Genomic DNA, 22172 nt, shown 5'->3' on the forward strand with positions numbered 1-22172 from the left:
GGCCAGATTGGCACAGGGTGTGGTGGCATTACTCTGGGTCTGGAATGCGGTGCAACCAGTGGGTCAGGCTTGTGAGGGCCCCAAACTCTGGCCCTTGGCTGGCCTCTTTGGCCCTCAGTTGCCATCTTGCAACTAGGTAAGGATCTCCTCCCACTTGTGCCCCCCCAAACACCAAGACGTGACTCTGAAGACGACCTTTATTGGGGAAGAGACACAGAGGAGAGGGTGAGGGCCTCCGAGGTCTGGGCAGCTCCTCTGTGGTTGTCCAGGTAGCGCCTCAGGGCTGTGGGGTAATCGGTGATGACGCCGGTGGCCCCCAGGCCATAGGCTGCTTCAAAATCCGACTCTTCATTAAGGCACCAAAAGATCACCTGGGTGGGACAGAGGGGCTCACAGTTTGACACAGTTTACCTGGAACTTCCCCGTGCATCTGATGGTGGGGGAGCGCTCCTCCTCTGTGGGGAGCTCCCGGCATTGGGACACTGGGGTGGATTGTGAGACCGCCAGGAATTTCACAAGCTAGTTATTAAACACAGCCATTATGAAATACTAAATTCTATAAACTTGTAATTCAATCATGATCTTAAAAACGAAGGTAATAAATACTCCAAACTCTTCCCTTCCTAGTTATTTTACTGCACGTTACCATTCCGTACGGGTAATGGTAATGACCTCTGGAGGTTACTCGCGTCTGTTGGGCGTGTCAGGTGGAAATGCCACCCAAACTCTGCTCAGTGATTTCACGCCGGCTGCCGCAAACTGGGCAAGGTGAGAGCACGTGCACCTTGCTCTAGGGAAATCGTCTGTCGCTCAGACCCAAGCCCCCTCTTCCTTTCCGCTGCAAAGCCGGCTGCGGCACATCTACCAGCACGCCGGCATCTCCCAGCCTGCCCCAGTCGGTTGCTGCTCGGGGTCTTCCCTGTCGCCCGCGTCTGCTCTTGTGGGCATGGAGGTGGGAACATGTGGTATCTGTACCCTGGGCAAGTCACCGGACTGCTCGGTTTCTTAACGTGACAAATGGGAATGATGGTGCAACCTTCGGAGTCGGGGGAGGGAGGGGGTGCTAATCACCCTCCTGTGGGCGGGGGAGTCCCGGCCTGACTGCCAACTCCCCCACCTGTCCCCCTGCTTGCCACCTACACCCGACACCTGGCAGTGACAGCATCTGCCTCCTGAGGCTCTGCTTTGCCACACGGTGGCCAGAGTGACCCTTAATTGGGTTACCCAACTGGATCAAGCCTCTCCCGTTTCAGGCCCTCAGAAGCTTCCCTTCCTCGAGGCTGAGTCCGGGCTCCTTGTGGATGCTCCCAGGCCGCCTGCCACACCCTTCGCTGCCTTCCCCAGCCCTCACACTGCGGCCTGCCCCCGAGGGCCCTGGCCTCCGGCTTCTCCCAGCCCTCGCACATGCCCAGCTTCTTGCTGGAGACGCCCTCCCTCTCCGCTCCCTGTGAGCCAGCTCCTCACTTCTTCCGGAAGGCTTCCTTTGACCCTACCGGCCACAGCGCTGTTTCCTTTCTGTCCACTCGGTGCCCTGCGATTGTCTGCCTCACTTCCTTCCTCTGCCCCTGATTTGATGGTGAGCTCCCTGGGAGGGGAGGGCCCGCAACACAGTGCATTCTCAACAAGGGTCTGCTAGTTCAGTGACCTGGTCAAAGCGGATGCCCAGGGGAGGGGCGAGGAGCAGGCCGGGCTGGTTTTGCCCTTCTCCGGTCCTTCCCCTGCCCTGCTCCCCCTCTCATCAGGAATCGGGACAGCAGGTGCGATACACCACCCCACCGTCATGATGATAATGGCGAGCGCTGGCCACACCATGAGGAGGTACTAGTTAAATACACCATTACCCCCCCTTCACAGACCAAGAGACTAAGACTTCAGGTGAGCGGTCAGTCGGCGGCAGAACTGTGGCCGGGCTGTGACCCCCCACTTGCTAAGGTCTGGCCCTTCCAGCCTCACCTGTACTCCCCGCTGTTCCAGGTGCTGGATCAGGCTCTTCCTCATGATTAACCTGGTAGGGAGAGGCGGGCGGAGGCCATGACGAGCGGGGAGCAGGCAGGGCGGTCTCCACAGGTACACACCACCCAGCATTCTCACCCCCTTACCATTTGGAAACCACAGCTGCCAGCTTGTTCAGCCCAGGGCGGGAAAATGGGAAGTAGGTCCTGCAGAGAGGTGGTGTCGTGGTCACTCCCCTGCATCTCACTCTGTCGCAGGGGTGGGGCGGTGGTGACCCCTGACCAGGGATACCCTGGCACCACTTTGCAGGTGCCCCAAAGAACAGGTCCCTGGTTGATCCGCGAGAGTCCACTCCCACGTCCCGGGCCTCACACTTTGCAAGCGCCCCCTCCTGGCCATTTTACAGAAGTGGACACTGAGTCTGGGGGAGCTGAAGGGACCTGCCCAAGGTGTCACAGCCCACCGGTGTTGGCCCTAGGGCCAAGGCCAGAACGCAGCTTGGGTCTCAAGCTGGCTGCACAGTCTGAAGGTCCCCTGACTGGACCCACTGGCTTCCCGTAGCCAGACAACGCTCAAGGCGTCTGCTACGTGCCCTGATGGGCGTGTGCGGCAGGAGAGGCCGGCGCGGGAAGAAGATGAAGAGCAGGACATAGCTGCCGGGGGTGGGGGTGGGGGCATAGGGCATAACACAGCACATAACACGGGGACGACTTTGGAGGCCCTTTATATAACTAGCCAGCGCAGGCTCTGGAGTGGGACACAGGCAACCTCGGGTCCTGCACTTCCAGCTGTGTGGCTGGGAGCAAATTACAGAGTCTCCTTGAGCCTCAGATTCTCCGTGGGTACGTGGGGGTCCCGATTCCTCTAACTTCTGGGTTGCCGCAAAGTAAAGCTCTAATCAACTAAAGGATATGAAGACACTTTGCAGACTGGGTATAAAAGTTACAAAGACCAAGATCTGTGGTCTAATGATGTCTTTGTAGCAAAGGACTGTGAGGGCTGGCTGGGAGCCTCCCTCAGGCCAGCAGAGGGGAGAGGGAAGCACTCAGAAAGCCGGGGGGCGGGGGGGCGCAGGCTTAAGAGCTGGCGAAGTCTCCAAATGGTGGGACTTTACCCAGCTGTTACTTTGTTAACCCTGGTCCCCCAGCAGGAGGAAGCTTGCTTTTCCTTTCAAGAATCAGAGAATGATACTATAATTGGTTAATATTTGTCTCCCAGCCAGACTGTAAGCTCAGGGGGGCCTTACCCCACCCACATCTTATCTACTAGTGTAACCACACCTAGGACAGAGCAGACATTCAATAAAAATTTGTTGGATGTGGGGTGCGTGGATGGCTCAGTGGGTTCAAGCCTCTGCCTTTGGCTCAGGTCATGATCCCAGGGTCCTGGGATGGAGACCTGCATCGGGCTCTCTGCTCAGCGGGGAGCCTGCTTCCTCCTCTCTCTCTGCCTGCCTCTCTGCCTACTTGTGATCTCTCCCTGTCAAATAAATAAATAAATAAATCTTTAAAAAAAAATTGTTGGATGAATGGATGAATAAGTGAATACTTTGTCCTAAGACTCCTTCCACCTCAACACACATTCACATAGAGTTTCCAGGGGTTTGTGTCCCCTCCGGCCCCCCCACCTTGGTATTCCTGAATGCTCGCTGAGAACCAGTCTTCAGAGGACCCTGGGGGTCATCCCTGAGGATGGCCAGGGAGCTGGGGACCCTGCGTCATGAGGCCTGAGGTGGGAGGGGGTCTTTATCTGAGGACAGAAGCATCGGGGGGACCGGGGTGGAGGGGAGATGCAGGAGGGAATCCGGGACACTGTGAGTACCTATTGATGATGCTGGGCAGGAAGCAGATGAAGAACCTCTCCGGGATGCGGACGAAGGGCAGCAAGCCCAGATAATACACCAGCACCAGCCACAATCCCCGGCTTATCGTGAAGGCAAAAGGCATCTCGGGGTTCTAGGGGGCAAGGAGAAGTGGCGGGGGGCGGGGAGTCAGTCTGTTCCTGGGAAAGCAGACGGGAGCCTCAGGCTCCAGGGGGGAACAGTGCTGGGCATTCAGGAAGCGCTAGTGCCCGCAGGATCAAAAGTGTGAGCTTGACCCAGCGTTTAGGCCTAACTGCCCGCGCCCTCCGCTGCCCCCACCCCATTTCCCACCAGCACGCCTTTGCTCACACTTTCCCCAGCACCTCTCCTCTCCAAATCCTCCCCTTTGAGACCTTGCTCAGGGCCAGTTCCTCCACAGCCCCCCAGACCTGTCCAGCCTAGGCCCCTGCAGCCTCCGGCTCTTGGGAGGAAGGGCCATTGGAGCAGCGAAGGCGCAGGGACTCACGGCAGCCCTGCACTTCCTCATGACCGAGCTCTTCTCTGAGGCCCAGATGGTGATTTCACTGCGGCCAAAGTGCCTCACCAGGCCCGCGACCTGCGAGGAGGAGGAAGAGGAGGAGGAAGGGGCGGCGGGGCGTCAGGCCTCCCTCCAGCCCCGGGCCCCCCGGCCACCCCCGTCTGCGGCCTCACCTTGTGAATGAGCTCTTCGTTTACCGATTTGATCTCGACACTCATGGGCAACCGAGGGAACCTCTGGAACACATCCTCCAGACTCATCATGTGCCGGTCTGTCCCGTGTGCAAAGTGGCCTGGGTGGGTTGTGCGGGACGGGTCAGAAGGGAATGGCTGGGACCGGGCAGGAGAGTCAGAGTCCCGGAGAAGAAGAGAGGGCAGGAGGCTGAGGCCATGACCCCCCTTGGTAAGGTCACGCTCTCACCTGGTGAGAAGTAAACCTCCAGCTCCTCCTTGTAGAGGGGCAGCTCCTGGGGAGAACAGGGGGGACGTCACCAGAAGGCACGTGTGGAGGCATGGTGGCTCTCTGGGTATAGTAGTGGGGCTAGGGCGAGGCCAACCTCAAAGTTCAGGCTGCTCACGTCCCTATTCACGCCTGATTGGCGAGACAGGTTCTCGTCGTGAGACACCACGACCACACCATCCCGGGTCAGCTGGCAGTCGAGCTCCAGGAAGTCGGATCGCTGGGCCATGGAGCTGTGGGAGCGAAGGTCAGCGCGGGGGACGGAGGCCCCAGGAAAGGGGCAGGTCAGCCCACGGGGCAGTGGGGAGGTGGGGGGGGGGGGAGGGCGGGGCAGAATTCGCTGCGGGCCGGGCAGGCTCTGCGCGACACACCTCCAGGGGGCCTCGGTCACGTGGACCACCACGGAGTGGTGCCCCCGGGTGTCACACAGTGCACCACTGGGCCCACCTCACTGCGCAGCCTGGGGGGCAAGTGCACACACTCACTTCTCCATGGCCTCCAAGGTGTGCTCCAGCCGCTCTCCGGATCCTGTGCAGGGCAACGGGGTGGGTCCCAGGGTCCTCCCCCCCCCCCCCCCCCCCCCCCAGCCCCTGCCTCTTCTTCCCCCTTCCGCGTCCGGCCCCCCCCACCCCGCTCTCCTCCTCCGCCCCAGGCTCTGCCTCTGTAACAGCCTGCCGCCAGGGCTTCTCCCGCTGCCGGCCGGCCACCCTGGCATCCTGCTTCCCGACTCCACCCGCCGCCACCATTCTCTGGTCCTCCCTGTGCCCAGCTCACCTGCTCGGTGGGCCCCCAGGCGCGGCAGGAAGGCTGGCGCCCAGGGTGTGTGCAGCAGGCGAGGCCGGCGCAGGAAGAAGACGGAGAGCAGGACATAGCTGCCCAGGGCGGCCAGAGCATAGTACAGCACAGCGCTCATGGCCTCACCGCCTCTCGGGGCTCCCGCCGCGTGAACGCCGCTGTTCCTGATGGACTGTACTACCTCCGCGGACTGTCTGGCCGGGCTAGGCTGGCTCCGCCACTGGTCGCCACCACACCCCTGGGACCTGCTGAGCCTGCTCCTGGCCTGGGGCCAGGCTGCAGGGCTCGGCTGGGGATGCGGGAGAGGCGGGAGGGAAGCTTCCCGCAGCTCTGGCTCTCCGACCTTGAGACCCTTCCCAGCCCCCCGCACCCCTGCTTCCCCTGGGCCACACTGTGGGGAAACCAGGCCCCCACTGCCCCTGGGGATGCTACAAGCTTCCCCCTCCCCGCCACAGGGGCTTGTGGCTGGGGTATATGACAGGCTGCCCCAAGCCATTTTCAGAGAATCCGGGGGTGAGGAGGATGTCCCTGAGTCAGCCCCGAATCACCCCCAGCCAGTTGGACGGGAAGCCCTTAGGAAGGGCAGAGGACAGTGACTAAGGGCGAATGGACCCCAGCTGTGCAGGAGTGTGGCGCTCCTGACAATCCCATCTACAACCCTGGCCAGCTGGGGAGCCAGTGGTCACCAGAAGTGTGTAAAACCACACAGCTGGGAAGCGGCCAGGCAGGTGCGGCAGTCCTCTAAGCAACAGTCGTGGTGGGGGCGTCGGCAGACACAGACGGAGCCATGGCCATCATAATCACATCTCTATATTTATATATTAGATACAGGCGCAGGGGTGGGTGAGGGCGCCGGGCTCTCCTCGCGTCCCCGCTCCACTTCTGGACACCCACACACAGAGGCAGCAGGGGTGTTAGATGGGGGGGGGCTTTGGGGGAGGGGGTTCAGGCCTGGGCCCTGCTCCTCATGGACACTAGCCCTTGAGCCTTCGGAATATTCCTTCCGGGAAAATGGGGTGGGGAGTTCACGGGTCAGGGCTGCCCCGAGTCCCTACTCCGCAGGCCCCGTCCTCCCCAGACCCCCACCGGGGGCCTTCAGTAGGTCCTGGGGTGGCCAGATCCCTTCCGTTCCAGAACTACCGGAGACTGGGGGAGCAGGGGCAGACGAAGGCAAGCAGCAGAGGGCAACCTGCTCTGGAGCCACCCAAGCCCCTCAGGTCCTCGGAGGGGAGGTGGGGCACAGGGAGCCTCGGCCGGCCTGAAGCAGGAGGCCAGAGCGAAGCCGGGGAAGGTGGCCGGGCGCACCCTCTGCCCTGCCCAGGGCTCCGGGGGGGTCGGGGCGGGGCATGCGGTCCATTTCCTAACAGTCCGGCAGGCAGGAGAGGGGCAGGCCGGGCCTAAACAAAAAGGCAGGTGGGAAAGAACTGTCAGCGCCCACCAGAGAGCCGGAGCCCTGACCTCGGCCTCCATCATCTCCTCCTCGTGACTGCCCAGGACAAGCCTGGTCTTCTGGTAAGTGTACATGGGTTGGGGGGGCGGTCTCAGTGCCTATCTCAGGGGACAGCTGGAGAACGCAGAGAGTGAATACATACAAACCCCTGACAACAGTGCTTAGGGCTCTGTGTCTGCTCTCGTCCTAAGAGCTCTCCCAGGAAACTGAGGCAGAGAGAGCTGAGCAGTCTTGCACAATGTTGCATGGGTCTTACTAAGCATCAGGGCTGGAGCTGGAGTGCAGGAATGTCTCTGCCTTCCTCTCAGTGGGCGGTAGCTGGCCCGGAGGACAGAACAGAGACTCGAGGAAGGCGAGCCGTGTGGGCGGGTGTGCGAACCACTGACCCGGGCACCAGGTGCGAGGGACTTGGCATCTGGGCGGGGCCGGGGACTGCCAGCTCCTGCCAGAGCAGCTACCGCCCCATCTGCCTCTCTGCCCACACTGGGGAGCCAAAACCTGGCTCTGGTCTTCAGATCGGGGAGAGGGACCCTCAGGGACCTCTGGCCACAGGGCCAGGAGGATGAAGAGGTGCAGCCAGGTGGGGGACTTTCGGGACCGAGAGAGGAAGAGGGTGTGAAGAAGCAGGGGCCCCCAGCTGTGGCCTGGGCAGGCTCTAGCCTGTCTGCTGCCACCATGCACCTGCCTCGTGGGCGTGAACAAGCCGGTGACTGTACGGGGGTGTGCTGGGCACACTGGTATCGGGGTGAACCCGTGCATGGGCAGTGGGGAGCACTCACCAGGCCCCTGGGAACAGAAATGTCTGTCCAGATTAGGGGGCCTCCCGCGCCCCAGGCTGGAAGCGGGCTGTCTCCTGGAAGATGAGCTCCTTCAGCCGCTCCTTGGGTAGGTCATCCAGCTCCATGTCGAAGGTGAAAGGCTCCTCGGCCACTGGCTGGGGTGGTAGAGGTCAGACTCCGGCCAGGACCCAAGGCCACCCACCTTCCCCCCCCCCCGCCAGCGCCCCCTGCTGACGGCCGGCTCACCTCATCACTTGGATCGTAGTACTGCTCCAAGTAGGGGTGAGCCAGGGCTTCTTCCACTGTGATTCGTTTGTTGGGGTTGAAGGTCAACATCCGGTCTAGCAGGTCAAGAGCTAGGGAAGAGAAGGAGTCGGGGGTCAGAGAGAGGGCCGGAGGAACTCCCAGTGGAGTTCCAAGCAGAGGAACTTGCTTCACTTCTCGTGCCCAGGGTCTTGTCTACTGAGGCAGTGGCTTGGCCCGTGGGCCCTCTTCCGCCCCGAGCTTTTGTCCGGTACCAGCCCCCGTGTCTTGCTCACCTTTGGAGTCGGACTTGGGGAAAAGCTTGGACCAGGCCACCTTGGTCTTGGAGGGCAGAGACTGCAGGTAGTTCCGGGCCTTCATGTTGATGATACAGTTCAAGTCCTCCTGGGACGGGGAGCCCAGGATACCTGTGGGTAAGGCAGGGGCTTTGGTGAGTGCCCTCCTCTCTGGTCCAGGAACGGGAGGGACCCAAACCGAGAGTCCGCACCGATGAGCTCTGATCATTATGGCCCAGCCTGTACTATTGTGAGGCAAGGGCTCTGGATGTGGGCAGCCCCGGGTTCAAGTCCTGATGTGAGCCCTTCGAAGTGTGCGGTGTAGCCTTGCTGTCTCCTATCTGTGGAAGGGGGTTTGTGTCTGTCTCACTGAAATCCTGTGAGACGCTGGAGGGGCTCCGCAGGAGGGCTCTAAGGAAACCTCACCTCCCACTAGTCTCTCCCCAGCATAGCTGGCCAGGCCTCCCCTCACCCAGAATGTGGTTGAGCTGGTCCAGGTAGTGCTTGCCAGGGAAGATGGGCCGGTTGGAGAGCATCTCAGCCAGAATGCAGCCCACAGACCAGATGTCGATGGACTTGGTGTAGCCCTGGGGAGGAGGGGAAAGCAGTGGGCTCCTGGGCCGGCCTCAACAGGGCCCTGCTGTCTGGGCGAAGCCACTGCTCCATCCAGACTCAAAACCAGCAGGAAGGAAGAGGGCAGAGGCCTGGAGGACCTAATGCTCGGCCTCCTTCCAGAGCCTAACAGCTGGAGTCTTGTGACAAGGCCTGGATCGTGGGGGTCATGCCTGGTTCAGAGGTGGCTCCAGGGCTTCCTGGGACCTGGCCCCTTCCCTTCAGGCGTGGGTGGTCCCCCTACCTTAGAGTTAAGCATGATTTCTGGAGCCCGGTACCAGCGTGTGGCCACATACTCTGTCAGGAAGCCAGTGTGGTCGTGCTCGGGATCGGCAATCCGGGCCAGGCCAAAATCGCAGATCTGGAAGCCAACCCAGGCTGCTAAGGTCGCTGCCCAAGGCCCAAGCCCCAAGGCCCAAGCAGTCCTATCGCCACGTCTCAGCCCGCGCTGTTCCCTTTGCTCCTGAGGTTCTACTCAAGGGGGCTCCCGGTCACCTGGAAGCCCCTGAGCCCTGGGAGGAGGGGACAGGCACCCAGTGCTCTGACCTTAAGGTCGCAGGTGGTGTTGATGAGCAGGTTAGAGGGCTTCAAATCCCGGTGGAGCACGTTGGCCGAGTGGATATACTTCAGGCCCCGCAGGATCTGGTAGAGGAAGTAGCAAATATGGTCGTTGCTCAGCTGCTGGCTTTTGAGCAATTTGTAGAGGTCGGTCTCCATCAGGTCCTGCACAATGTAGCTGAGGGCGGCACCGTCGACCCCCGGAGCGGGGGTGTGGGGGACACTTGGTTAAGAAGAACAGGCTCTGGTGGCTAGCCTCCATGTGCCCTTCCAGCCGCTGCCCCTGAGACTCGATGCACCTGTCAGCCCGTGCCAAGACTGTACACGGCCCAGACTCAGCCCCTGGGCTCAGGGCCTCTGCCACACCTCGGGTGGTGGCACTGAAGGAGAGTACTTCAGATCTGTGGCCTCAGTTTCCCTACTGGGAAAACTAGGAGGCAAGAGAGCTTCGCAGTTAAGAGCAACAGCCCTGGGGTTTATTCTGCGGCTGTCTGAGCCGCCCTCTCCCCCGCCAATCCCTGCTCACTGGCCTTAGGACCTGAACCTGTCTACACCTCCACTGCCCCATGTGGAAAGCAGGGGAAAGCATGGTTCTTTAGAGAGCAGTCCTGAAGATTCGGTGAGATGACCCGTTATGTCAGCCAGCCTGGCCCAGGGCTTGGCACCTTTTAAGTGCTCAGCAAACATGGACTAGTGTTGCTGTTAGAAATGCCTGAGCCACACGGCTGTGGAGAGCGTTCAATGAGATAGTGCGACCGCCATCTGGCATGCAATAAATGTTTGCTTAAAAATAAACGCCTGCCTTATGGGGATGCTTTGGGCAAGACAAATGAGAAAACTCCCAACAGCACGCTCCTCCTTCAAGAGGGCTTGGCCACACATCAGAAGATGGAGGAGTACATGTCCTTTTGTATTTTAGGAGAAAACAAAGATTAAACATACGTTAAGTAAGTGAGTAAGTAAGTAAATCAATGCCATTTGCTGGGTCTCTGAAACGGTGCATCTGGACTGTCTTTTAAGAATCAGCCCCGGAAAGGGCCTTCTGAAGAGTCTGGACCAATCCTGCTTGTTTGACAGGAGAGAAGGCCCAGCAAGATGCAGTGACTCGCTGAAGGTCCCATGGCGAGCTGGGGGGCGAGTGTGGAGATTTCCTGCCCACAGCCTGCGGTGGGTGGGGGCTCGCCGACACCCCGCACAAATCCCCACGTCTGGGTGAAGAACTGGGACCGCCTGGGGGCGGGGCGGGCGGGTGGGGAGAGGCCACGGGTGCTGCAAGCCACTGACAGCAGGGCCTGGCAGGAAGTGGACGACCAGCCCAGCTAGGGAAGCGGGGCCAGGTGGGAGGTGGGGGAGGGAAAGGCGAGGCTGTCCCTCCCTGGGCAAAGTGCAAGTCCACAGGTGACTGGGGTGAGGCCCTGAGCAGGAAGTGTCAGAGAAAGTTCTCATCTGGGGGAGGGTGAGAAGAGGCAGCCACAGCAGCCAATGAGTTCAGGCTCTCTGAGCCTCAGTGTCCCCATCTTTGAAATGGAGCTGGTGAGACTGATCTCCTACAGCAGCTGGGAGAGAGAGGAAGAAATGCCAAAGCGCTTGGCGTTGGCTGGCCCTCACTCACAGCAGGCCCTCGGACACGGGCCGTCTTCCTCCTCTCTGCCTTCCTTCCAGTCTGGGGACCCGGAGAGGAAAGAATCATCGTCTGTTAAACAGGGACTGTGGGCAGAGGCCGGGTCATGTCACAGAACTGCAGTTGTCAAAAGACAAAGGTCCCATAGAACCCCTCCCCGCCTCCCCCCCCAAATGAGGCACAGCACGGAGAACAGACTCGCCCAAGGGCACATGGCCTGGCTGCCGCAGGCCAGGATTCACCAAGCCAGGATTCACCTCGGGCCTCCCAGCACTCTTACAGCCTGTGGTCTCTTTCCTGCTGGAAAGTTTCATTTACTGGGTTTGTTTTGGAGTGTGGCAGGGAAGAAGGAAACAGAAAGCAAGCCAGCGCTCTCTCCCAGCCCAACTCTGAGGCCATGCCTGGCCAGCCATCTGGCCAAGGTGAAGGATACACATCCCTCATGGCTTCCAGGGTGGGCGCCCGCAGAATATCCCGAATGCCAATGACGTTCTCGTGGCGGAAGCGCAGTAAGATCTGGATCTCTCGCAGTGTGCGCTGGCAGTAGGTCTGATGCTCGAAGGGGCTGATTTTCTTGATGGCCACGCGAACCTTGCGCACGTGGTCGTAAGCTGAGCTGAGAGGGCCAGAGAGGAGATGTTGGTGTGGCCTTACATGGGGGGGGGGGGGGGGGGCCGGGCCGGGGGGCCCCACCCAGGCCTGAGCAGGGACGGGAGGGAGCAGTAGGGGACTCTGGCCAAGTCATAAACAATGCTGGTTCCTTCCTGCTGTGAAGGCCTGGGATCTCCAGGGAGAAAGCTGGGCCGGGCGGCCCTTCAGTGACTTCACAAACAGAGGAAGAGACTGACCGCTCACCGACTTCCCCTCTCCTCAACCCTGTGCATTCTAGTTGCCCTGACCTCTCAGCCTCCCCTCTCCAGGATGGGCTCTCTCAACCCAGGACAGGTCCAGGGAGTGGGAGGTGAGTGGAGGAGGTACAGTGAGGCAGACACACTGAGGAGCCGGCCAGGAGGGACAGGATCGGAGGGATGAGGTGGACACCGGTGTCAGGGCGAGGCACCTGGGCAAGAGAGCTGTTCCCAGATGAACAAAGGCCCGGAGCACACAGTGGGCATGAGAGAGAGCTCACAGACCCCTCCTGAAAGTTGCAAGACACATTCCTGGACCCCTCCCGGCTCCCTGGGCCCCTGGCCGCAGGTCCAAAGCCCTGCCCTACCCTGCCCAGCCCTGAGCTCTGCTCTTCTCTCCTGAACTCCTTGGCAGGCCTCACTGGGAGAATCCGAGGCATCCTCTCCCCAGAGTAGGGTCCTTCGCTCGGTCCTCACTAAGGGTATCGCCTCCCTAAGAATACTCAGTGTCTCCGCCTCATCCCGCGTTCCTAAGGTCCCTCAGGGCCCCCCCGCTCCCCCGCAGACACCTAGATGTCCCTCCCCGCCTTACGGAATGGTCGCGTCTCTGGCCCCCAAGCCCCCTCCCTTAGAACGTACAGGCGCCGCTCCTCCTGTAAGCACCCCAAGGCCCCCTCCGCGGAACGCCCCCCAGCCCCACGAAGCCCCCGCCTCCTCGGGGCCCTGGACGTCTCCCCTGCCCAGACGGCGCGCATCCTCGCTCCCGGGCCCCCGCCGCCGACCCCCTCCTCCGGAACGCCCCCTCACCTGACCATGCCGTACGCGCCCTCGCCGATGTAATGCAGCTCCGTGTAGCGCGGGCCCACGTCGAACGGCTGCCCCTTCACCACCTCCACCTCCCCCGAGACCCCCGGGCCGACCCCATCGGCTCCCCGCGGCTCCCCGCCCCCGCCCCCCTGAGCCGCCGCCGCCGCCATCTCCACTCCTCCCCTCCAGCCCGCCCGCCTGCCCCCCTCGGCCGCCCCGCCCGAGGCCCCGCCCCTTCCCGCCCGCCCCGCCACCCGCGGAGCGGCGCGCGCCAGGCCCCGCCCCCGCGCGCCCCCGCGCCCGCCACGTGACCTGCGCCCGCGCGCTCCCGGTGCGCCCTCCGCTGTGGCGGCCGTGGTCCCCGATACCCCGCCCGCTTCGGCCGCTCCAGGCAGCCCGGGGGCTCCCAGGGCGGTCGGGAGACGGTCCGCGCCCTCCCGTCGAATGCAGACCAGCCGGCAGGGCCGCCCGGTGACCTTCCCCAGAGCCACCCAGCAAGTGTGCGCGAGCGTGGGGACCGGGCTGGGCCCCCCGCTCTGCTGCAGCCCGAGATGTGGCCCCGGGGCTCACGTGGAACCCCAAGGGAACCCTCAGCAGCCCTCTGGGGTGTGGCCGCCCTGAGCCAGGCCCGGCCCGATGGCAAAGCGGTCCGGTCGGTATGGCTTCTTTACCCAAGGGGCCTGCCTTTCACAGATGAGGACAGTGAATGAAGCCTGAGCCGGGGCTGGTGACTAAGAGCTGGAGAGCCCACAGGTCCAGACCCCCGGCCTCATGGCTGTCTGACAGAGGCCTGCAAGACTGGGCTAGGGACTCGGCCTCCGCCAGCAACCGGACAGGGCCCGAAGCGAGGACAGATAGCCTCCGCCCACCTTTCCTTGGAACCAGAAAGGTGGGAAAGCGGCCTGCAGGGTTGACTAGGTTTGGCTAAAATACACGATCAGGCTTTTTTCCAAAACAGCAGAATAGGTACCGTTTTTGTTGTCTGGACTTGGCATAACTGGAATCCTGGCCAGATCATCATCTTTTGATTGGGTACTAGACCTTGCGGTGCGCACCATGCTTGGACCCCCTGGGTTTCTTACCTAGGACAACCCGTTATAGGTGTCATCGGATTTTCTTCGCAGAATAAGCAGGGGCTGCTGTATCCCCCCTGTAGCTGGCACTCAGACATTCGGACTTTTGACTAGAGGAATCAGATTTTACAGATGGGGAACCTGTGTTGGGGAGTTGAGACTCAAAACGATATCTTCTGACACCGAGGCAGAGGCTCTTTGTAATTCCGTTCACTCTCCCAGATTCATAGACTGTTAGCCACTGAAGACAGGGCCCTCCGGGACCACCAGTCCATCCCCCTCACTTCACAGAGAAGATGTGAGCTGGAAGCTTCACAAAACACACCTACCAGGCTTCAGTAAGTAATTATGTTTTTGTTTTTTGGGTTTTTTTTTTGTTTGCTTGTTTTTTGTTTTTTTTTTAATCCATTAGAAGCTAGGAGTGGATCCTTATATGCATTACAGATCAAGAGCCCAAATGGAACAGTAATTATGATTCTGAAATTACTCATAATTAGATCTACAGCCAGGCACTCTAATGCAGATTAATGAGACCGAGTTGCTGCTGGTTCCCAATAGCCTACAAGTCAGTGAAGGTTTAGAAGATGCTAATTAGATCAATGCTTGAGGTTTTTGGTTTCGTCTTTTTTGTTTTGTTTTTAGTTGTTCATTTGATAAGCTGTCAAGTCGAACTGTGTGCAAAGCTCTGAGCTAGGCACTGTGGCTGATGAAAGATTACTATGTGGTTGTGAATTAGTGGGTAAGAGCAAGAGCTCTCTGGATTTCCTGGGTTCGAATCCTGTCTTTACCACTGACTCGCTCCGTTACCCTGGACAGATGACCCTCTGGTCTCTACCCATGGAGGTCTCTACCCATGGAGTTTCTAATCTAGTTGAATGAAAAGATGCACGTGTACCTTGAATAAATCATTGTAATACAAGATAAATGGATGTCCTGTGTGGTGGGTGAGCTCAGGGTTGGTGAGGTCACTCTTTCTTTTTAAGATTTTATTTATTTATCTGACAGATAGAGATCACAGGTAGGCAGAGAGGCAGGCAGAGAGAGAGGAGGAAGCAGGCTCCCGCTGAGCAGAGAGCCGGATGCGGATGCGGGGCTCAGTCCCAGGACCCTGGGATCATGACCTGAGCCGAAGGCAGAGGCTTTAACCCACTGAGCCCCCAGGCGCCCCGAGATCTCTCTTGGAGAAGTGAGACCAGAGTTAAGGAGGAGGTAGCATTTGCATGGGGGAGAAAGCAGGAGGGTCTGGGAAGGTCGGCCTGGAGGGGAGGCGTCAAGAAGGAGCAGCCGCGTGAGCCCCGGCGCAGAGACCCAGCTCGCCGGCCCGGCGCGGCCGCAGGATCCAGGACTACCGGGAGTTCAGGCGGGAGGGGCCGCTTGGGGCCGGACTGAGGGAGGCCCGGGGAGTTTGGCTGTGACGCGGTGAGCCGTCAAAGCCTTGGAGGGACTTTTGCCAGATCATTTTGCAGCTGTGGGAGAGCATACTGCCGCCGTGGCGCGCACGTGGAGCCGGGTTTTCCGCGCGGACCGAGGTTCCCGGCAGGGGAAGGGCCGGGCAGCGGAGCCCCCCGCCCGCCGCGGCTGCGGTTCGAGGGAGTGCGGTGCGCGGCCCCCTCTAGTGGCCGAGGCTGGTACTTCCGTGGGGCTCTTCGTCGGTTTCCCGGTCTGATGACGGCAGATGGAGCGGAGCCGCTCCTCTGCGCCGGGCACTTGTGTGTCCTCGGTGGCCCGTGGTCCTCCGGCAGCCATATGAAGTAGATGCTATGAACACTTAACAGGAAAAAAAAAAAACAAAAAACACACAAACCCAGAAGCTTAGGGAACTACTGAGTTGGAAGGAGCTTTCAGAATACTTTTCTCCAAACAGCTCACTGCACTGTTAAGGGTTTTTCCAATTGGCTGCCATTGGCTTAGTTCTGTCCTCTGGATCTACCCAGACTAAGGCTTAACCCAGTTCTTATCTGTGACGTCAAGGTCACCAGAGCGGCCAGTGGGTAGTTTGCCCAGGGTAACAAGTGCGTAACGTCTGAAGAGCACAAGGGAGCATTCCCATTTCAGCAGCTTCAGCCGTGGACACAAGCTGAGAAGGCAGCCAATGTGCAGGAACACGGGTCCGAACGCTTTTCATCATTTATGGGGAGCCCGCTTTGGTTGGCGTTGTGGTCCCGGGGATCCTGGGATCGAGTCCTTCGTCGGGCTCCCTGCTCAGCGGGGAGCTTGCTTCTCCCTTTGGCACCAGCCTCTGCTTGTGTTCTTTCTCTCTCCCTCAAAAATAAATAAATAAAATCTTTTAAAATATTTATTTATTTATTTGACAGACAGAGATCACAAGTAGGCAGAGAGGCAGGCAGAGAGAGAGGAAGCAGGCTCCCTGCTCATCGGGCTTGATGCGATGCGGGGCTCGATCCCAGGACCCTGAGATCACTACCTGAGCCGAAGGCAGAGGCTTTAACCCACTGAGCCACCCAGGCACCCCCAGCTGTTTCCTTTACGGAAATCTCTGCCCCGAGCTATTGCCTTTCTCTTTAGCTCCCTTTGCAAAGTTTCAGTGTTTGTCAGACAGCTTCACCTGGAGGCTCACGGAGGCTTTCACATCCAGCAAGATTTGTCCGTGTTATTTGGAACCAGTTTGTCTTCCAGACTGCTTGCTGCACTTACACCACTGCTCCCAGCACCGGCCCCTGTCGCGTCTCGTTTGTCCAGCCAACTCCTTGCCATTTTGTGACCCTCATAGTCCCTGGGGCCGTCATCGCTACTGTGGCGCAAAACCCAACTGTGTATTTTAATTGTTTTCCTTTTTAACATTTTAGAGAATTTCAGAATTTACCAAAAAGTTGCAAAAATGTTTCAAAGAATTTCTGTATATCCCTTCATCAGCGCTGCCTAAATGTTAACGTTTTATTTTACTTAATTTATTTATTTGACACGGAGAGAGAGATCACAAGCATGCAGAGAGAGAGGGAGAAGCAGGCTCCCCACTGAGCCAAGAGCCCCCATACGGGGCTCGATCCCAAGATGCCCGGATCACGACCTGAGCCTAAGACAGACGCTTCACGATGGAGCCACCCAGGCGCTCCTGATTAGAACTTCTTAATTCCTCCATTAGGTACCAAATAAAGTCCAAATTCCTTGACAAACTTCCAAGGCCCTACTCAGTTGGATCCAAATCTGTCTTTCTGGACTCATTTTCTAGATGAACCTCTTGCTCTGTTAGCCAAACTGATTTCTCCCTGGCCTGAAAACCATACACGTTCCCACTTCGGCACCGCGGCTCTCGCTGTTTCCCACTCTTAGGGATGCTCCTTCTGCAGCGCGGCTTTTTCAGTAAAAGGAATCCTTTCCAGCTCCAGAATTAGCTCAAAGACCACCCTTTCCTGAGGCATTTCCAGGGATCCTCCTGCTGCGTGTGCCTTATCTCTGCTTCTTCTGTCTTCGACCAAATGTCAGATTTGCATTATATTGATTGATGTGCCCATTCCTCCCTCCCTGCTAAGTCATATAATGTCCTGACCGTAGCAGTGCGGGCGTCTTGACTTTCCAACTCACTCCAGCATCCAGTAGTGTTTTGGTCTCGGTGGACAATCTTTGAACGAGGGGCCTGAGTATTTATGGCGAGCTGCCCATAGCCTTCAGCAGCTGGGATAGCGCGTTTCTAGATGAGCTCAGGGTTGACTGTGTTCCTGTTAAAATGAAGCATCCAAAATAGAATATGCCATTTTCTATATGTAGCCTAACCCGTGGGAGTGTGGTGGGAGTACTGCTTCCCTTGTATTGGGCCAATATTTTATTCTCTTCCACGCAGAGCCTTTCCCCGAACCCGCAGTCTGAAATATCTGCTCCCCATCGGCCTCCCTCGCGGTGTTTTTTTCTCGAGGGGAACTTGCCACACAATTCCTCGTTGCAGATTTCACTGTGAGGGGACGCAGAGTGGTGACGAGCCCGGTGGGGGCTGTCAGGGTCCCTTCTCCTTCTGCTTCTGTGAATTCACGTCCCACAACTGTGGAGAGATGAGGGGTACTCCTATTACCTGCAGACTCTTGGGTTATAGGATTTCAACACGAATTTATTGAGTTCCTTTGTGCTGGGGGAGGGGTGCAGTGGCCAAATTGGATAGGGAGCGGAGTGCCTCCCAAGGGCTAGTTTATCCCTCCCCGCTTGTGCGCCGGCTCGCGCGCGCTCTCTCTCTCTCTCTCTGTGTCAAATAAACAAACAAAACAAACAAAAAAGAAAAACACGGGCACCTGAGTGGCTCTGTGATCTCTGTCAAATAAATAAATAAATAATCTTTAAAAAAAAGAAAAAGAAAAACACATGTTCTGGAATCAGCCTACCCAAGTTTGAACACTGTCACCCGTTACCGGTTTAAGTGCTTCCTTGGTTTTGTCATTTGGAAAAGAGGATACAGTCCTTGCTTCATAGGGGTGCTGAGTTTTTTGTTCTTTTTTTTTTTTTTAAAGATTTTATTTATTTGAGAGAGAGAGAGAGAGACAGAGCACGAGCAGGGGGAAGGAGGCAGAGGGAAGAGGAGGAGGCAGGCTCCCCACTGAGCAGGGAGCCCGACAGGGCTCGATCCCAGGACCCCGGGATCATAACCTGAGCTGAAGGCAGAGGCTTAACGGACTGAGCCACCCAGGCGCCCCTCTGACACTCTAGTTTATCTAGTTTATCTGCTTTATCTAGGATTTCCTATAAATGGAATCATACACTGTGGAGTGTCTGACTTCTTTGAGATTCATCTGTGTTCTGTATATTAATATACTTCATTCCTTGAAACCCGCTTTTTATCCAGTTATAATTTATATATCATAAAATTCAACATTTTATTTTATTTTATTTTATTTTTAAAGATTTTATTTATTATTTATTTGTCAGAGAGAGAGCAAGCGAGAGCAAGCATAGGCAGAGTGGAAGGCAGAGTCAGAGGGAGAAGCAGGCTCCCTGCGGAGCAAGGAGCCCGATGTGGGACTTGATCCCAGGACGCTGGGATCATGACCTGAGCCGAAGGCAGCTGCTTAACCAACTGAGCCACCCAGGCGTCCCAAAATTCAACATTTTAAACTGTACAATTCACTCATTTGTAGTATTTGCAAGGTTGTGCCACCGTCGTGTTATCTAATTCCAGAACCTTCTCATCACCCCAGAAAGAAACCCCGTAGCCATTAGCAGTCACTGCCTGTTCCCTCACTCCCTCCAGCTCCTGCCAACCCCTAATCTGCTTTTTGTCTCTGTGGACTTGCCTATTCTGGGCATTGCCTACACATGGGATAATGTAGTATGTGGCTTTTTCCACCTGACTTGGCTTCACTTAGCATGTTATCGAGATTCATCCAGACTGGGGCTCTGTCCCACGGCCCACGAGACCCCCACCCCAGCAGAAACCGGGAGCCCCAGCCCTCCACTTTTTTTTTTTTAAATTTTTAAATTTTATTTGATAGGCAGAGATTACAAGCAGGCAGAGAGGCAGAGGCAGGCAGAGAGAGAGAGAAGGAAGCAGGCTCCCTGCTGAGCAGAGAGATGCGGGGCTCGATCCCAGGACCCTGGGATTATGACCTGAGCTGAAGGCAGAGGCTTTAACCCACAGGCGCCCCATTCCTCCACTTTTTGACTGTTAGGAATAATGTTGCTGTAACATTTCTGTACAAGTTTTAGTTTGAACATATAAGTTCTCTGGAGTATATATTCAGGAGAATTGCTCGATCACACGGTAACTTTATGTTTAACTTTTTTTTTTTTTTTTTTTTTTACTGTGTTTAACTTTGGAGGAACTGCCACAGTGTTTTCCGTGGGGACTGTACCCTTTTAGATGCTCATCAACACCGGGAACTTCTGTTTCTCTTCTCCCTCTTTTTTTTTTTCTTTTTTTTTTTTTTTTTTAAGATTTTATTTATTTATTTGACAGAGAGAGATCACAGTAGGCAGAGAGGCAGGCAGAGAGAGAGGAAGGGAAGCAGGCTCCTGCTGAGCAGAGAGCCCGATGCGGGACTCGATCTCAGGACCCTGAGACCATGACCTGAGCCGAAGGCAGCGGCTTAACCCACTGAGCCACCCAGGCGCCCTTATTATTTGTCTTTTTTATTATACCCATCTTGGTGGGTGTGAAGTGGTGGCTTGTGGTTTTTATTTGCATTTTCCTAATGGCTGTGTGCTCAAGGGGCCATTTGTACATCATCTTTGGAGAAATGTTTCTTCAAGTCCTTTGCCCATTTTAAAATTGAGAGGTTAGGCCATCTGGGTAGCTCAGTTGGTTTAAGGGTCTGCCTTTGGCTCTGGCTGATATCTGGGTCCTGGGATTGAGCCCGTGTTCAGCGGGAAGCCTGGTTCTCCCTCTCCCTCTGGCCCATCGCGCCCCCCACCCTCCCCGCTTGTGCGGGCTCTCTCTGTCAAATAAATAAATAAAATCTTTTTTAGAATTAGCATGCTCATATTGCTGCTTCTTGATTTTTTTGCTTCTAGACATTACCTCTGATTATCCTGGAAGCTGAGGCTTTAACGATTTTCTCTTTCCTACACTTCCTACCTTCACTCCCCGCCCCCCATGTTACTGTATCACATACTGTATTGGTTACACAGATATTCCCAGTTCCCATCACTGTTAATATGCAAATGCTCTTCACCTCTGAACCATGCCGTGACTTTTCTTTTCCTGCACTTTTTGTTCCCCCTTTCCCGGCCACTGAGTTAAACGCTTATGTTTGTTCCTGTTTTGTTTGTTCACTTTGTGTGTACAACACTAGTTCCATCTTGAACTCCGCTTTGAGGTATAAATATCTCATTACATTCAAACACATTAGATTTGCTATTGGTTTTATTTTCTTAAGGACGCCTCTCTGTAGCCCTCTGGCCTGCTTCCAGCTGGTTATTCTTCAGGCCCGCTGTGTAGCGGTCTCCTGGAGAATTCTATTTACCACCTACTGGAAGGTCTTGGTTTTCTTGAGTTGGATCCCTCCTTTACTGGATTCCGTATCTTCCCCTTTCTTGCTTTATCCCTTGTTTTGGTGGGTGCATTCCCTAGGACTTTGATAAGTCGGGGTGCATTCTTAGGAGACTTTATTTTACTTTCTCGTTTAATACCTTGGGTAGAGAATTCAAGATTGGAAATCAGTTGTCCTCGGTATTTTGAGCGCACAGCTGTTCTCTGGCTCCTGTTGTCACTGTTCAGAAATCCAGTTTGGTTTGTGACAATTAGAAGACTGTTTTGTCTCTCAGGAAGAATGCCGGGGTCTTCCCCCGTGTACCAGTGCTTCTTGGTCCACAGCACCTGGCTCGCTCAGTTGGTAGAACATGTGCCTCTTGATCTCAGAGCCTTGAGACCCAGAGCCTAGAGATTATAATTCAAAAAAAAAAAAAAAAGAAAAAAAAAAAAGAATCTCTTTCCATTCAACCTGTTGGGCCCTGTCAGTCTGGAAATTCATTCTGTATGTATTAGTTCTTCTTTTTCCTTTCCTTTTTTTTTTTTTTTTTTTTAAAGATTTTATTTTTTTATTTGACAGAGATCACAAGTAGGCAGAGAGGCAGGCAGAGAGAGAGAGGAGGAAGCAGGCTCCCCACTGAGCAGAGAGCCCGATGAGGGACTTGATCCCAGGACCCTGAGATCACGCCCTGAGCCGAAGGCAGCGGCTTCGCCCACGGAGCCCCCCAGGGGCCCCCCAGGACTCCTTTCGTCTTCCCCGGCTCAGACTCTGTCCCCATGAAACAGCAACTCTCCGTTCCCTTGTCCCCCGCCCCCCGCCAGCTCCTGGAAACCACCTTTCTACTTCCTGTCTCTGAATTTGACTGGTGAGTCACGTAGCATCTGGCTTTTTGTGACTGGTTTATTTCCCTTAGTGTGAGGTCCTCAAGGTCCATCCATGTTGTAGGATGTGTCTGAGTTTCCTTCTTTCTCGAGGAAGAATAATATTTCCTTATTTGCGTCTGTCATATTTTGTTTATCCACTCAAGCATTTGGCCTCTGTCTTTTCACCGATTGGGTGCTTCCCTCAAAGGTCTGGTGAATCCTGGGTGTCTGTTCATACATAAGTCTGGGATAGTTACAAACCAAATGGAAGCTCTGCATGTGTGGGCCGCCTTCTTCTGGGGCCTTCACCACAGGGACCCAGCTGGCCATGAGGGAGCTCCTGATGTCACTGTCTTCAGGTCTTTCTTCTTGGTTTGGCCAGCTTCCCTGCAGAAGGCTCTTCCAGTTTCCTGCACGAAGGTGCCGATCTCTGTGTCCTTTGTGGCTTCTGCAAAGGATATCTGTGGACTTATTTTTTCCATGGCCAGCTCCAGATTCTTTTTTTTCTCAGTCCTGGTAAACCAGTTACTACATATCCATGTATTAACTGGCTTTAGAAATGCTGTTC

At 56.5% G+C, this 22172-nt stretch overlaps 3 protein-coding genes across 3 annotated transcripts in view; 1 reads left to right on the forward strand and 2 right to left on the reverse strand.

Moving 5' to 3' along the window:
* Positions 1 to 183: 183 nt before the first annotated feature.
* GDPD3 (glycerophosphodiester phosphodiesterase domain containing 3) lies at positions 184 to 6239 on the reverse strand. Its single transcript, XM_059414986.1, has 10 exons — positions 5526 to 6239; positions 5237 to 5279; positions 4849 to 4984; positions 4713 to 4758; positions 4466 to 4584; positions 4281 to 4370; positions 3775 to 3908; positions 2100 to 2159; positions 1954 to 2005; positions 184 to 371 (listed from the first exon to the last, which is right to left on the reverse strand). The coding sequence occupies exons 1-10, from the start codon at positions 6040 to 6042 to the stop codon at positions 198 to 200; spliced, it is 1371 nt and encodes a 456-aa protein (XP_059270969.1). The 5' UTR covers positions 6043 to 6239; the 3' UTR covers positions 184 to 197.
* Positions 6240 to 6338: 99 nt separating this feature from the next.
* On the reverse strand, positions 6339 to 12966 carry MAPK3 (mitogen-activated protein kinase 3). The gene is made up of 9 exons (XM_059414988.1): positions 12761 to 12966; positions 11539 to 11721; positions 9473 to 9662; positions 9171 to 9287; positions 8787 to 8901; positions 8315 to 8446; positions 8022 to 8131; positions 7776 to 7930; positions 6339 to 6943 (listed from the first exon to the last, which is right to left on the reverse strand). The coding sequence occupies exons 1-8, from the start codon at positions 12928 to 12930 to the stop codon at positions 7808 to 7810; spliced, it is 1140 nt and encodes a 379-aa protein (XP_059270971.1). The 5' UTR covers positions 12931 to 12966; the 3' UTR covers positions 6339 to 6943; positions 7776 to 7807.
* Positions 12967 to 14148: 1182 nt separating this feature from the next.
* CORO1A (coronin 1A) overlaps positions 14149 to 22172 on the forward strand; it is a 32816-nt gene continuing 24792 nt past the window's right edge. Inside the window, exon 1 of the mRNA XM_059414995.1 lies at positions 14149 to 14171. The gene's annotated coding sequence lies outside the window, so the exon portion shown is untranslated. The remainder of the gene's footprint in view (positions 14172 to 22172) is intronic.

Source organism: Mustela nigripes, chromosome 11 (assembly GCF_022355385.1).
Source record: "Mustela nigripes isolate SB6536 chromosome 11, MUSNIG.SB6536, whole genome shotgun sequence".
Taxonomy (NCBI): Eukaryota; Metazoa; Chordata; class Mammalia; order Carnivora; family Mustelidae; genus Mustela; species Mustela nigripes.

Excerpts from the sequence above, each read along its gene's own strand:
- GDPD3 (XM_059414986.1), bottom strand. The coding sequence starts at position 6,042 with ATGGCTTGGGGCAGCCTGTCATATACCCCAGCCACAAGCCCCTGTGGC. Across the intron at positions 4,759-4,848 it reads TGAGCAGCCTGAACTTTGAG|GAGCTGCCCCTCTACAAGGA; the intron begins GTTGGCCTCGCC and ends TGTTCTCCCCAG. Across the intron at positions 3,909-4,280 it reads TGAGGAAGTGCAGGGCTGCC|AACCCCGAGATGCCTTTTGC; the intron begins GTGAGTCCCTGC and ends CTTGCCCCCTAG.
- MAPK3 (XM_059414988.1), bottom strand. The coding sequence starts at position 12,930 with ATGGCGGCGGCGGCGGCTCAGGGGGGCGGGGGCGGGGAGCCGCGGGGA. Across the intron at positions 11,722-12,760 it reads GGCGCGTACGGCATGGTCAG|CTCAGCTTACGACCACGTGC; the intron begins GTGAGGGGGCGT and ends TGGCCCTCTCAG. Across the intron at positions 7,931-8,021 it reads ACTACGATCCAAGTGATGAG|CCAGTGGCCGAGGAGCCTTT; the intron begins GTGAGCCGGCCG and ends CTACCACCCCAG.